We start from the raw sequence: 14,431 nt of genomic DNA on the forward strand, positions 1-14,431 counted from the left end.
ATGTCGAACACGCCACCGGAGCCATCCATCGGTCTAGATTTGAACGATCTCCACGAGATCAGGCAGAATCACCTGGCAACCCGGCTGGAGCCCGAGGACTCCGAGAAACGGGATCAGATACGAGGAAGTGACGGCAACAATCCCGACAGCGATTGCGAAAGCGACACCAGCGAGGTATTGAGCGTCGGTAGCGAACCGACGCCCACGAGCGTCGTTGGAATCCGTGGTTGCGGCTCGGTCAGGTATGACCAAGAATCGGCGAGCAGTCGCGGTGACTTTCGCGACGAGGAGAACACGAGGACATCGGCGACACCATCGCCTTCTAGCTCGACGAGCTGCAACGATGCGTTCTATCAGCGAACCGCTAATCACATCTCGGCACCGAGTCCACCGGCCTACAGTCAACCACCGTCGTCGCCTACCGCGTCCTCGGTCAGGTCACCGGCTTCCTCGTCGGCCACCGCCTCGTCGCCGGGTCGGCCCGAGGCAATCCAGGACGTCATAGTGCCCAGGTATCAATCGAGTCATCCGCAACACCTGCTGCCACGGTATTCGTCCAGGGAAACCGAGATCCCGGACTATCCGGCCCGGGTCCAGCACGGTCTGACTCACGAGATCGTTTATCCCACGGTGGAGAGGTTGCACAGGACCCCGATCAGCGTTCCCCTGGTGACCAGGCTGTCGTTGTCACCACCGTCGGCCGTTACCGGTCTCCAAGCAGCCACCCCTGTCCTCCACCCTACGGCCTGCAGGGATCCCAGGGAAACGGCCTCGCTGATGCCGCATCCTGGCCAGCACTTGCATCACGCCAACAGCCACGTTCACCTTCATCAGACGTCGCAGGTGCAACACGTACCGGCCAACTCGGTGCACCAGCATCGACTCTCCGTTAGCAAGATCCTTCAGAGGGAACCCGGCAGTCCTGCCTCACCCGGGGCGAGAGAGGAGAACGGGAGAACGATGCCTGGCGCCAACGGTGTTCAGAATAATGGCATCAATAACAGTAACCATCATAATAACCATAATAACAACAACAATCTGCAGCATCAGGCCGGCTTGAAGTTCAGTATAGACAACATACTGAAAGCGGACTTTGGTAGACGGATTACCGACCCGATCTCGTTGAAGAAGTCCCGTCCCAAGAAAGTCAGCTCGAGGCCCATCGACCTGACCAAGGACTTTCTCGAGTCGGCCACCGAAACCTCGGAGAAAAGTAGTTCGGAAACGAGCTCGACGACCAACGCCTCCTCCGGCGGTGTGACGACCGGCAGTCCTTCCTCGAACGCCACCGGACCACCTGTGTCCGATCCGGGCAAGCAATTGCCCTGGCCTGCCTGGGTCTACTGCACCAGATACTCGGATCGACCTTCCTCCGGTGAGTTCTCCTCGTTACATTCTTTCGCCGACGAGATCGCGCCGCGTGGTCGCAGTCTTTTCTAACGACAGTCGTTAACCACCGTAGATGCGAGATAACGCTCTGGCCAACTATCGCCGTTCCGTTTACGTCGCGTAAAAGTTTCGAGCAAAGATACGCGGGTTCGTTAACTACTCGGCACAATGAATTCTCCCAGGTAAAACAGCGTGCTTTTTAACTTATGAAAGTTAAAATGCTCTCACGTTCCCGCTTGCGTAACCGGGCTCGCGAGTCGATACGAAGAGTCACGTCGATCGGTTAACCGGTTCACAGATAAATTTCCACCGAACGAAGAAATAAACGAAAGGTCAGTTAATAGTATAATCGAACGAGCATTTCCTCCCGTGCGCGCTCGTGATTTTCGTTCGATTTATACGCCGCGGAACGTTGCCGAGGCAGCACGGGATCGGCGGATCCAGGCCGATTTTCGTCCCGGCTGAACGAGAACGATTAAACGACTAATGGATACACGCTCGTTGTCGGCTCGACCGATTGCCCGCTAACGGAATTTCTCATTAGAGCAGCATAATGGACGAAAGTTCATCGACTCGCGAGATTCGACGGTACAAAAGAATGATATTTCTCGGTCGGAAAGCGACCGTTTGTTATATAAGGGAACGGTTCACCTGGAATACCGCTCTGTCACGATTTCAACAATTTTATTTAGATTATCGGCAGCTGGACCTTTTTGCCAGCAACGGCCAACTAATTATCCCACGGGGCTTGACAAAAATCTTATTCGTGACGATATCACCGACATAAATAATACTCGTCTGAAATGCACCGCGGATCCGATTCACGTTCCAGATAGAGAGAGAGAGATATGTCGTAATTGTGTCGATTTTAATTGAGATATTAATAATTCATCGAAACACCAGACACAAAATTCGACTCGGTCTCGACGTCGTTTTCGCAGCCCTGACGTTGTTTTCGCTATTGGGACGGTAGGTTGATTAAGATGTACGGTTTAATTGGTACACGAGACGGAGTATTTCGCGTAAAAATTCCCATTAGCCGCGAGTGTCTTCCGACGACGAATTTCTGAATTTCGGAACTTCTATTCGTGAATATTCAATGAACCGGCACGTTCGAACGCGACGAAGGCGAGATCGGCAAGGCTCGGAGTGGGTACTCGGGCTATCGAACTTCCTTCCACGAGGCCGCTAATTAGAGATTTATTTTGTCGCGCGGCACGTCTTGGCGGAATTGTTTCCCCGGTTTCGAGCAGATGGATGACCCTTTCAAGCGACACAGGAAAACGTGTAATTACTTTACTCGCCGACCGAGTGCCAGCTTGATGAATGGTAGAAAACGTTCCTTCGTGTCACTCATATCTGATATACGCTCATTGTCAGGAAACAATTGTTAACCACTCGGAGAAATAAGCTGCTCTCTGCCCCATAAATCAACCGCGATATGCAACCAACTATTTCTCCGGCTTTTGTACGCGTACAACAATTTCCTATAGGTCATTCAGTTGTCGTATTCTTATGCAAACCATCGGTAAATAATCGCACCCTATTAGATCGGTTTTCTGTTTTCAAGCGTGCTCGCGCGGTTGTGCAAGGCCCGTGTGCGTCTCTCGCGGATCTTTGCTGTCCCTTTTCGCACCCGATCCGCGCCGTGTTTCGCGGATGCGTGCTGCGCTGCAAAAGTTATCGCTGTCCTGGCCCGATCGCATTGTGTTAGAAAAAAATAACACGACCGGTTCGCCGTTGCTTTCCTACCCTATTGTATTTTAATAGCCTGCTGCCCCGTGCCACGCCGGGAAACGGCTAATGGGAATGCCACGAATTTCTCACGGTTCATTTTTCCATCCACCAACGCTCCGCGAACGCGTGTTCCTGACCCCTTTTCTCCGTTCCTCTTCGTCCACTTCGACCACCACCTTCCAACCCCTTCCACCGTAGTCGCGGCCACGTTGGCTAACCGGTGAAAAATAAAACGCTAATCCCTTTACGCGAACATCGACTTAGGCCGCGTACACGTCGTCGGGCTCTTATTGCGATCTGCCCGGCGAATGAAGTCGTACCGGCCGGTGGAACACATAAAAGTGCTAAATTCCCGATTAATAACCGGTAGTTTTTGCGGGGCCGGTTCCAGCCGCGCGGTCACCCGCCGCGGACAAACGACAATATTGGATCACGTTCCTATTATGTCTTTACAGCGCGTAATTTCGCGGCCGACAGATAAATAGTCCGTTGAAACGGCCGCGATAAAGCTTAATCACTGTTATTGCGCCGGTCCCGCGGCTCGATATCGCAGGTTGGGACACGACCACCGGCCGGACGCGTTCTTTCCGCACCCACGCAGCCACCGGTCTACATAGGCGGTAGCCTACCTTTCCTGGGTTTTTCACCAGCAAATTCGCCGATAAACGAATCCGCGTATCCGTAAAGGGATCAACTGGACGAGGCTGTGCTCGTGTCGATACGGATTCGTTTCACGAAGGGAGGAGCGAGCGTGGACGAGCTCTCGAGGGCAAGAAATATCGCGTCTGATCTGGTTCTCCACGGTGACTTTATAATTTAGCGGTCTGCGCTACGGGAAAAATGCTGGCCGGTGTTAATGGTGCTTTATTGCTGGCCAGTCGAATCAACGAGATACGCTTACCAGGCCTCGGTCTGCCTTATCACCGGGATAATTTCGTTATTAATTACCTCGAGCGTGTCGTTTTATGGCTGCTTGGCCGACAGACGCCGCCCGAAAGCATCCCTCCGCGGCGAGTCCTCGCGAGCTGCGCCGTTCGTGCGAAGCTGGAATTTTAGCCGGACGATCATCCCGAAACATGCGATTAGATCGGTGTTTCTCGTGACTGACCGCGGGAATTATGCAACCTTCGTGTCCGCGATACGAATCTTGGCCGCGTGTTCTGTCGTTGGGGAAATCGCCGCGACTGTTAGGGATTTCGACGTTGATCCTTGTTAATTAGTTATTGGTCCGCTGGCACGACACGATTGGTCAATCGACCGGTGAAACTTCGTTTCATAGGACGTCTCGTAGATGGATGGAACGTTTCCACGATTCGCCAGGGACTAATGATCAGACGGTGAACGGGTCGGATAGGTGTTGGCAGTGTCTTGCGAGGTTCCAAGTCCGTTCGAGCGATTGTGAGCGATCGTTGAAGACGATACCGCGATTAGCCAATGAAACTGGAAGATTTCTTTGAGTTATCCATCTTACAAAGTTCGAGGGACGTTTGGATGATTTCTGAGAATCGAGCGACGATTAGTCACCTGATCGAGAGACGTGGTTGCACGTCATAGTTGCATGCACAGGTCGAGGGGATATTTGGGTGGCTTTGAAAGATCGTATGACTATCATTCTTTGCGTGATACGTTTTACGAAATTGGAAAGAACGTTTGGACGATTCGCCAGAGACTAATGAACATCGGTGAACGGGGACAGATAGGTGTTGACAGTGTGTTGCAATGTTCGGGGTACTTTTGACCGATTGTTGAAGACGATATCGCGATTAACCAATGAAACTGGAAGATTTCTTTGCGTTATTCATCATCCAAAGTTTGAGGAACGTTTGAATAATCCCTAAGGATCAAGGGACGATTAGTCAACTGATCGAGAGACGTGGTTGCACGTCGTAGTCGAAGGGATATTTGGGTGACTTTGAAGGGTCAAATGACCATCGTTCGTTGCATGGTCCAATTCGGAGTGACGTTTAGACGATTCCTGGAGACGAAATTGAAAGATATATAAGGAGCACGCAGTTGAGAATGACAAGGACTCGTCCCTCGGGAATACTCGTTACCGACTCGGAGGCGGTTGCTGGCTATGGGACGAGGATAACGCGCGTTACGTCCGTTTGCGGAAAGTTATGGTTAATTAGCTTTCTGGGCTGGGTGTGTAACTCGTACGGAAGATATTTCCATTAACGGGACAACGGGCGGTGCCGGGAGGGAAAAGCAAGGACCGAGATGGCTGCCGCTGAAAGTGGCGAGCGAGAAAAGTCAGGTGAATTCGATAGCGGCGGCAATGGCAATAAATGGCCGATATTCGCGGCGAACGCGACAAATGGGAAACTCGTTGCTCTCTCTTAACGAGGAGAAAGGATCGCCGAGCAATTTTGATTGGCAGAAACGTTCGTTGATCCGTGGATTTTTCGATCCAGCACAGAGACGGATACGATAATCGAGCGATCTCGAGATAATTCTCGTTAATTCCCAGGCGTGTACCCGCGAAGATACCGTTTACCATATCTCAATGTTACCCGTGACGTGGACTTTCCAAGCCGTGCTTATTTACCAACGTTATCCCGTGTATCAGTGCGCGGCAACGTCCATAGATCATTTTTCTGCTTAAATGGAAGCCATTTCGGACGAAACGAGCCCGAACGGAACAGCGTGGAGTTTAACGCGGCATATTTCATTCGGGCCTGATATCGCGTTTAGAAATCTGATTCTCCGATTGTTTTGAGCAATGCACTTACGCCTTATGCTACTTTGGGCGTGCTCGCGGCCGTTTTATTAACGCTCTGCCCGTTGGACGGAGAGAAAAGGAAAAAATGGCGGAATCTCGCGCGAGGAAAGGAAACGAGATCGCGCGTGGTCTTCGATCGTTATTATTAGCTGCAGGCCGCGAATAGGATCCGTACGGCCGTTGCATAATTAAAGGAACGATCGAAGCCGCGGGCGATCGATCTGATAAAAAGGCAGCCGCGATGTATATGGCGATAAATCAGGCTTTAACGAAATGTTCGCAACGAAATAAAGAGACATTAATTTGCAAGGCTGGTTCGCGTCGCTCCTTCTCTCCCCTTTCTAGCTATACCCTTGCTCGACTGATTGGACAAGACAAGCAATACGTGTACACGGGGTGAAGCAAGGACCGATAAACACGGCCGGAGCTGACGCGATTCCCGGTTACGTCGAACCGTGGCATTTTTCGAGGCTCGGGACGTGCAATTGCGCGCGAAACGAGAAAAGGGAATAGAAAGAAAATCGCGACGGTACCGCGAGTAAAATAGAAACTTGGACGACCGCGCGCGCTCCGTTTAATCCGGGTACCACTGAATCATCCGGTACTGTATGATCGTGTGCATGCGTGTGGAAGCGAGAGCGTGCTCCATATCGGGCAGCCTCGTGGGATCCATCGATCTTATTAAGGTTAAATCGAAGGTGCCTCCCGTTCTCCGCGGTTGAACACGATAACAAACCCGGCTAGAGGCACGCACCATCCATGTGTATAATATCGAGCCAGCGCGGTCCCTGTGTGGCCTAGAGGCGGCTACAGAAACCTATGAATGGCTTCCGTTCGTTCCAGATATCGTAAAGTGTATTTTCAGATACCGCGAATCGCCTGCAACGATCGTTTTCGTCTCGCGTCGCGCTACAAATGGCGGTATTGTGTTACCGTCCTGTTCCGCGCAGATTTGTTAAGAAACCGGCTGAAACTCGTGGCTGACACGCGATGAGGAATCCCTTTCTCTCTCTCTCTCTCGCTCTCTTTCCCGCCCCCTCTCTATCACTGCGTGATAAATACCACAAAGATTTATCGATTCTATCGGAGAGCACGAAGAGTCGCGGTCCGAGGTGCAACGAGCTGACCGCTAATGGCCGACTCGTTCCCTTCGAAACTCGTGCCCCCGTGCATCGTTGCTCCGTCGTAAAATTACGTTATTAGAGATTTCCGGCTGATCGATTTCGCGAAAGAAATCGATTCGATAGATCCGATTGATTTAGCGTCCACGGCTGATTTTCTTCACGAGCCGCGTGTTATTTTTCCATCTCGTGCCCCCTTTTCATCCCCCGGTTTCCACCCGACCAGTTTCGACCGTGCAAAAACCGCGTTCGTTTTCGCGCTTTTATTATTTGCTGTTTATGCCTCGCCGTTATCGTCGTTTCTTTCTATCGGTTCGTTATTGCACCCCTCGCACCCCTCGCTGGCTCGTTCCCTGTTTAATGGCTTTTGTTCTACGCGAGACACACGAGGTGCACAGGGGCATGCAACTCTCTGCCACGACTTTCAGCCTGTAATTACAACCGAACCAGCGCGCTGCATTTGCATATCGCGGCACTTCGTTTAATTTGACGCAATAAAGACGTGTTATTATCAACATCGAGCTTACGCGTCCGGGATTTAAGCGGAATATCCAGCGCGCCATTTCCCGCGACAAAAATCCTCGTTACACAGCCGACTTGTTCCATCGCGGCACGATCGCCGCAGAAGCTACGTTCCCCTCGAGGTCAAGTTAAAAGCGTTCCTTTAATAGAACGTCATTACGTCGGCACGCACACACTCGAAACGTCGTCGACGTTAATTACCCAACTTCCAGAAATTCCAATCGACGTGCAGCGACAATGAGGGAAACGGCTTCCTCCTCCGCTTCTCCTCCCTGCTTGTCCTGTACGTCCAGCCGTTAAAATAAAATCACTTCTAACGACGTATTAACGACTCCTGTAATTATCATTCTTGTCTGATCGCGAGCCTTTGCTACCATATCAGCACGCGTGTCTCGATCGCTCTCCCACCCTCGACGATCGAGCGTGGAAAATCGTCGATTTTCCACGGTCGAGCCAGGATCGAACTGGGCCCGATTTCGATTCGCGGAGAAATTACCCCGTAGTCGACGAACGGAAGCGTAATCGCGAGTGCGACCGATGGTAATTAAGAGGTCGCGATTTTGCACGCGGATTACTACGGGCAGCTCTATCGTTACGCGCGATCGTGTTGGCGATCTAAAGCGGAGGATTCGTGGAATTCCAGCGGCGAAAGGGAAGTGGCCGTTGGCCGAGCAGTCGTTCCATTCGTATCGCCGATAAAAATTCAGGTAAACCTTCCAGATGGTTGTACGTCGTTCCCCCAAACGTGCAGTCAGCCTCATTAAGTCAACGAACCGGTGCATTATACGCGGCTCAGCATCGAAAAGCGAGCTACTCGTTAAACTCTCGTTACATTAATCCGGGCCCGGTATCGCGAAAGAAATCGGCGACATCGAGGCGATATCGCGGTGCTGGGTTTCCCTGTCAGCCGGCGGCCGGGATCGTTGTTGGATCGCTGTTGGATCGTCGTTGGCCGCCGTTGGATCCTCGTTGGATCGTCGTAGGATCGCCGTAGGATCGCCGTAGGATCGCCGTAGGATCGCCGTAGGATCGCCGTAGGATCGCCGTAGGATCGCCGTTGGATCGGGGGATCGTCCGGCGAAGAGAACGAGACGAAGATTTCCGTGGCAGAGCCGACGCGAAACGGCACGTCCATTGGCCGATTAACAAGCCAGCGTATGGCACCGCGGGGGATCCACTTGCTGGTCCCAGAACGCTGCATCGCCTTTCAAATATCCCCTGACTTATGGGCGTAACGCGCCACGGAGCAAACTTTTACACGGTCACTGCGCCGATAAGCACCGCCAACGCCATATTCCCTTCTCTCTTCCTGTCTTCTTTCGCGCGAAACAGGTACGCGCCTCGAGATTATCTGCCATTCGGTCGGGTCTCGTTTGACGTCGCTTCACCGACGTCGAGGATCGAGGCGCGAAGGCCCGCGAGGGTACGGGCTTTTCAAACGATCGGGACCACGCGCTTCTTTCCACCATTTCGCGTATAACGAGAGAGAGAGAGAGAGAGAGAGAGAGAGAGAGAGAGAGAGGGAGAAAAAGAGGAGGATAAACAGAGACCGAGAACGATGGGTGAATGGAAAGGATTCGCGAATACTGAACGGGAGGGGGAGAGAGGAAGGATTAATGAATCGCGGAATGCTCCCCGTGCACTCGACTAATATCGCGATGCATTCGATTCTATGTAAGCTTAATGTTGACAAACGATCGGGAACGCGATGGAACGTAGGAAGAAGGAAGCGGACTCGGCCCTCGAGACGAACGCGGACTGGTGCATCGTCCCGGCGAAAGAGGCGACTTTGATGAATCAGGTCCCTGCTTTCTTTGACGATAATTTGAACGTAACAGCGTGAAAGATACGAGCGTAATATCGCGTAATTAATAACGCCGCATTTCCAGCGCGGGGTTCCGAAGCATTTAACTTTTAAATTAATTGCGCGCGAGCCACGTACGCGGGCTGCTGGTGCGCGCGCGCAGGCGCAGGCGCAGGCGTTCGCGTCCGCGTCTGCGTGTTCCTGCTTCGCTCGCGACCGCGTGCTTTTCCGCAGTTAATAAGCGAACGGAATAAGCCCCGGCGTCCCGCTAATGAGAATCGGCCCTAACGGACGGACAGTTTGTAGGCATAACGTCGAGCGGCGCGCACCTGCCCGATCGGCCGCTTAGAAATTGAATTCGACGATGATCGTTTGTCCGCGTAGGTAACGAAGGACCCATTAGTGAAAGGAAGTCGAGGAGCTCTGGCATCGAAGAAACGGCATCGCTGAAACGCGGGGAATGTCTCTGACACAGAGGGATTACTTCACGTTGGAGTAATATGGCGGGAACGATTATCCGGCAGGAGTTTCTGCCATTAAATCAATTAAGTTCCTTTAACGAGCCACGAGTTTTCTTCTTGTACCTACCGTTTCTTTCCGATCGCTCCGCGATCCTATCGCGCGAATCTCCCGATGCCGATCTCCCGATCGCTCGCGATACGCCTGGCGTTCGAGTCGAGCGGCCGTATTCATAAGCGAGACAATGAAATCGTAAGTGGCCAGCGATACCGTGGAGGATATAGGGATTCGTTTACACGACGTTCATCACACGCTCGATTGAGTTCGCAGAAACGGAATTTATGCTAATTATTTTCCGAGAAACTTCAGCTGCTCGTTCACGGTTAATGACGTTTCGACGCTAGCAACGAATCGAGAAGCGTAGGTGGCCCCCGGAAGGAAGTTGATCGTCATCCGTCTTTACGAGCGTACGATTAAGCGCGGCCGAGTACATCAATCTCTTCAGGGTCACACGTACGAATGACCCAAAGCTCGGGGAAGTTGATTAACTCTCCCGTATTCGTTGAAAGGGGAGCCCTGCGAGGCTGTCTAGCCGGCTAACAAAAATTCCTCCCTGGACACCTTTCGTCCCTAATTGCCAGCTTTCAACCGTTTTCCCTATCTCTTCCACTGCCATCGCGAATGCTAGAAATAATCGTCGAGAAGACGTCCCTCCGCCGTTGCAGGCGGGGAAAATTCGCCAAGACCCCGGAGTCGAAAGCGTGTTCGCGACGTGGACGAGTGGACGAGGGCCCGTTAGCCCCAACACGGTCAGCGAAACGAATAAATCACTGCACGAGGAAGCGTTTAAGCGACGAATGCGGGCCGGAAGTGGACCTGTCGTCGATGCAAACGACACGATGAACGCCTCTTCTCGTCTGCTTCGAGCGTTCGCTTCGGTGACGGGTGTAGGTGTATTATATGATCCCCGTTGAAAAGAGGGAAGAAGCAGGGTAGGGGAGCTTACAAGCATGTACGTGGGTGGGCCGCCTCGTGTCTCGGATTCTTCTGGCACGAGGGTATTCCCTTAAAGCGAGGAGACACGTGGCACCGTTCACAGATTCGGTAAAATTATTAACGAGATTTTCTGTCCGGTCGCCTCCGTTTTTCCCTCGACGTCTGTATCACCGGGGCACCCGTGAACCCGGGGCCCGGCGCGTGCGGTCATCCTCGTAAAAATACGCTCTGCTCTGCCTGCCGAGAAATTCAAATTCGCGATCGTGATCGATACGAATTAATTATTCCTTCCTTCCGCCTCTGTCGCGATCGAACGCTCGTTGAGAAATCGTAGAACGACGCGTGATCGACGAGGAACCCGCTATCGTGTTCCGACCACTCCGCTGCCAACGTCCATCCGGGATATTTATATTTCGTTTAATGTTGCTTGATCGACGTCACGCTAATCACCGTACGCACGCTAGAGACATCTATATCGTTATTGACGATATAATAAAGAAGTCAGTCATCGATAACGAACGACACCATTACGTGGAAGATCGGAATATTTATCGGAGGAAGAGAGCAACCGGTCTGGCGACTCGTCGCGCGGAGCAGAGGGGGCGGACGCGGAGCCGAGTCAAAAATGTAGGGTAGCCGAGGAGGATTCGCCGGTTTCATTACGCGATCCTGCACACCGGACAAGCTGCACGTGTTGCGTGCGGTATTGTTAACGAGATTGAGGAAATTGTTATACGGAGGAGCAGGAAAAATAAAAGGAAAAGAAGGGAACACGAGCGGGGAAGATACGGTAATCGATGCTATCCCCGTATGCTGCACGCGACCGTCTGTACAATAATAAAATCTAATAACAACGAAAAACTCGTAATCCGATTCTAGATTCTTATTTTTATCCGAAAAGAGAGCACCGCGCCATGCCATGTACGTTCTACTCTGGGAAAGGTGGAATTTCGCTGTCGAAAACCCGACGCTTAATCGGATTTGAAAGAAGAAACGGATAGGTGGACGAGCAAGAAACTTGGCAAACAAACGGGAAGGATCAACAGTGACGAGGTAAAAGGGACACGCGAATATCGGGAAAGAAAACGAAGGGGACGAGCAGTGGAGCAGCTTGGCGAGATCTCGAGTGGTATCGCGGAGATAGGAAATCGTGGCCCGAGACGCGGTAAAACCGGAAGCTCCCCCTCGGGTCTCCGTGCGGACGCGGGAGCCGATCGAATGCGATCGATTCCCTTTCGATCCACGCCGAGAGCACGCCGCGACGGGATCAGGGTGACGTATCGACTGCGAACGAAAGGGAAGGAATAGCTCGATCGAAAGGAAAGTCGCGACCGATCCGGCAGGTTCGCGGGACAAAAAGCAGCGGCCGCGATCGAAAATATCCGATCGCGGCGATCGTTAGCCGCTAACCAGGTGGAAATTTGTTACGCGATTGCGTATCGCCGCCACAAATCTGTCTGCCGGGAATATTTCGCGTGGATAATTCCGCTCGCAACGGAGCGAACATGGCGCGGTGCACGATCCGAGAATTCGTCCATTTCGGATCAGGTACCTTTCGAATCGATCTCGGCGATGCTCGATTCGACGCGGCCGTTGGATAACGAGACGACGAGACGGTAACGATATCGTTTAGCGACTATGATAATGAAGGAAAATTAGTCTCGCGCGTTAGGATGCAAATTCGTGGAACACGAGACTCGTAGATCACGAACCAGCTGGGTATCGCGGCGATTATCTGCCGGTGAAAGAAGCGAGGCTAACGTTCGGCTAATTTTACAGCGAACTATAATACGCGTGTCGGGAAATTAGAATCGGGGGATTATGCAAGCAACGCTGTAAACGTCGAAGCGCGGTGTGTGCGTTCCGAAGGGAAACGAATTACTTAATAGGAAGCATGGTGGAGGCGCACGCAGACGGATACGCGTGCGTTATGGCGCGTACACACGTAAGAAGACACGATGGGGCCACCCGCGCTAGCGGTGCCGAAAAACCGGCCGATGCTCCTTCCGTACGACTATAATTTATCCCGGAATGAGTGACTGGTCGTTAGAACGAGCGAAGGATACCGCGAGAGGGACAAGGGGGAAGACAGCGAGCGCGTGTGATCGACTCTTCCGCTCTTTCGAGCGATTAGCGCGAGATCCTCCGCTCGAGCCTCTCTCCAGCGATCGTTGTATGCTATTTAATCGCCGACACGGTCAATTAAATAATTCCTAGCCTGTTGCTCGTTTCCTTTTCGATACCGAGCGACGCAGCGAATATTTGTCGTTACAGGTGCGCTAAAACGAAGAATTCCTCGGAAAGGAACGCGTGCGCGCCATTGTTCCCGCCGCGCCACCGGTGGCCTATTATTTCTCCGACAATTCACGATCGCCGCGAAAAGGCCAGGCGAGATAGCGAGAAAAACGAGCGCCGTAATGAACGACGGATGTATTTTAATGCGGCCGTTTAACGTACACCTGTCCCCGAGTGTCTCGACAATCGACTAAAATTCTACGCGCGAGTTTCTTGCCGATGTCGCGTAGATAGCGCGATGCCTGCGCGCTCGTTAAACGTATTTACCGAAAGCCATTAAAAACGGGTCGCAATTAATATCGCGTTGGTCACCGTAATTCCTCGTGGCCGTGGCTCGCGGCACGCCGCGGTGTGACGCGTCGCGGCGCGGCGCGGCGCAGCGCGACGCGGTGTACGCTAATCGGTAGAACGTATTATCTGATTAAAGGTACTTTATAGTTAATTACTTTATCAAACTCTTAAGTAGGATTGCGTTCTCCCGAGTCATTCCAGGCGTTGCCTCTCACGATCGACAAAGCCGTGTTTCAATTATGGCCTTTGCCTACCGTGCATTGAGATATTAAATGAAATCCATAAATTCATAGACACGTCTCGATTAATCACGTTGGCCACACGAGACCGTGGAAAGTTAATTACACCGACGGCCGAACGAGCCAGCCACGACGCATAAGCGCGCGATTATTTCGCGATTATCTAATACGAATTATCTGCGGTACGATGCCACGATGCGTGGCTTACATGATCGTCAAATTAATTATCATGTCCGTCTCGGTGCGGCGCTCAACGTCCGTGAAGCTCGTTAGGTTTAAGGACTACACGCGGAGATAAGAGAAATTCGTGAAAAATGCGAAACGCCTAGACACGTTGCGGCGAGCGCGGCGACGACTAGCTCGTTTGCTCGCCTGTAAAGAACAAACCAGATGGTCGTTATATTTTTACGCCAGCCCATAACCGTGCAGTCACATTTCGCTCGCGGCAATAAAATAATACGCGATGCACAAGCGTAAACGACCGTGCAAAATTTATTCGTCGCTCTGACTTTGCTCCTCCCGATCGGGCCAACCGTATCGCCACTCTCGATCCTCGGGGTCCAGCGAAATTCTCCTCGGTTCCAGAGAACCGTCGCGTTTGACCGTCAAAGCTAATCCGAGCGTCGAATGGGAGAACAAATAGGACGGAGGTTTTTTCCGTTCAGCGCAGCGAGCGTTATTACCCCGAAAGCCTTATCTCTGACCACGGGAGGAATGGTGGATCGAAGAAAATGCAATAACGCGAAGCGTTTAGCGAGTAAATAAAAGGAGCAGGAGCCACCCTGGAGAACGCCTATTAACATCTCCGGAGGGGGCGCGTCCGGATGGATCCACCCTGACGGTTTATTCGCTAAAG

The 14,431-nt window shown here is 52.2% G+C and overlaps 1 protein-coding gene across 1 annotated transcript in view; it reads left to right on the forward strand.

Annotated features, from left to right (window-relative positions):
• Positions 1 to 14,431, forward strand: part of LOC108555367 (segmentation polarity homeobox protein engrailed) — a 79,834-nt gene continuing 65,403 nt past the window's right edge. The window contains exon 1 of the mRNA XM_017910997.1: positions 1 to 1,375. Coding sequence (XP_017766486.1) covers positions 1 to 1,375 — 1,375 coding nt within the window. The remainder of the gene's footprint in view (positions 1,376 to 14,431) is intronic.

This window comes from Eufriesea mexicana, unplaced genomic scaffold (genome assembly GCF_001483705.2).
Source record: "Eufriesea mexicana isolate 0111107269 unplaced genomic scaffold, ASM148370v2 scaffold4744748277, whole genome shotgun sequence".
NCBI lineage: Eukaryota > Metazoa > Arthropoda > Insecta > Hymenoptera > Apidae > Eufriesea > Eufriesea mexicana.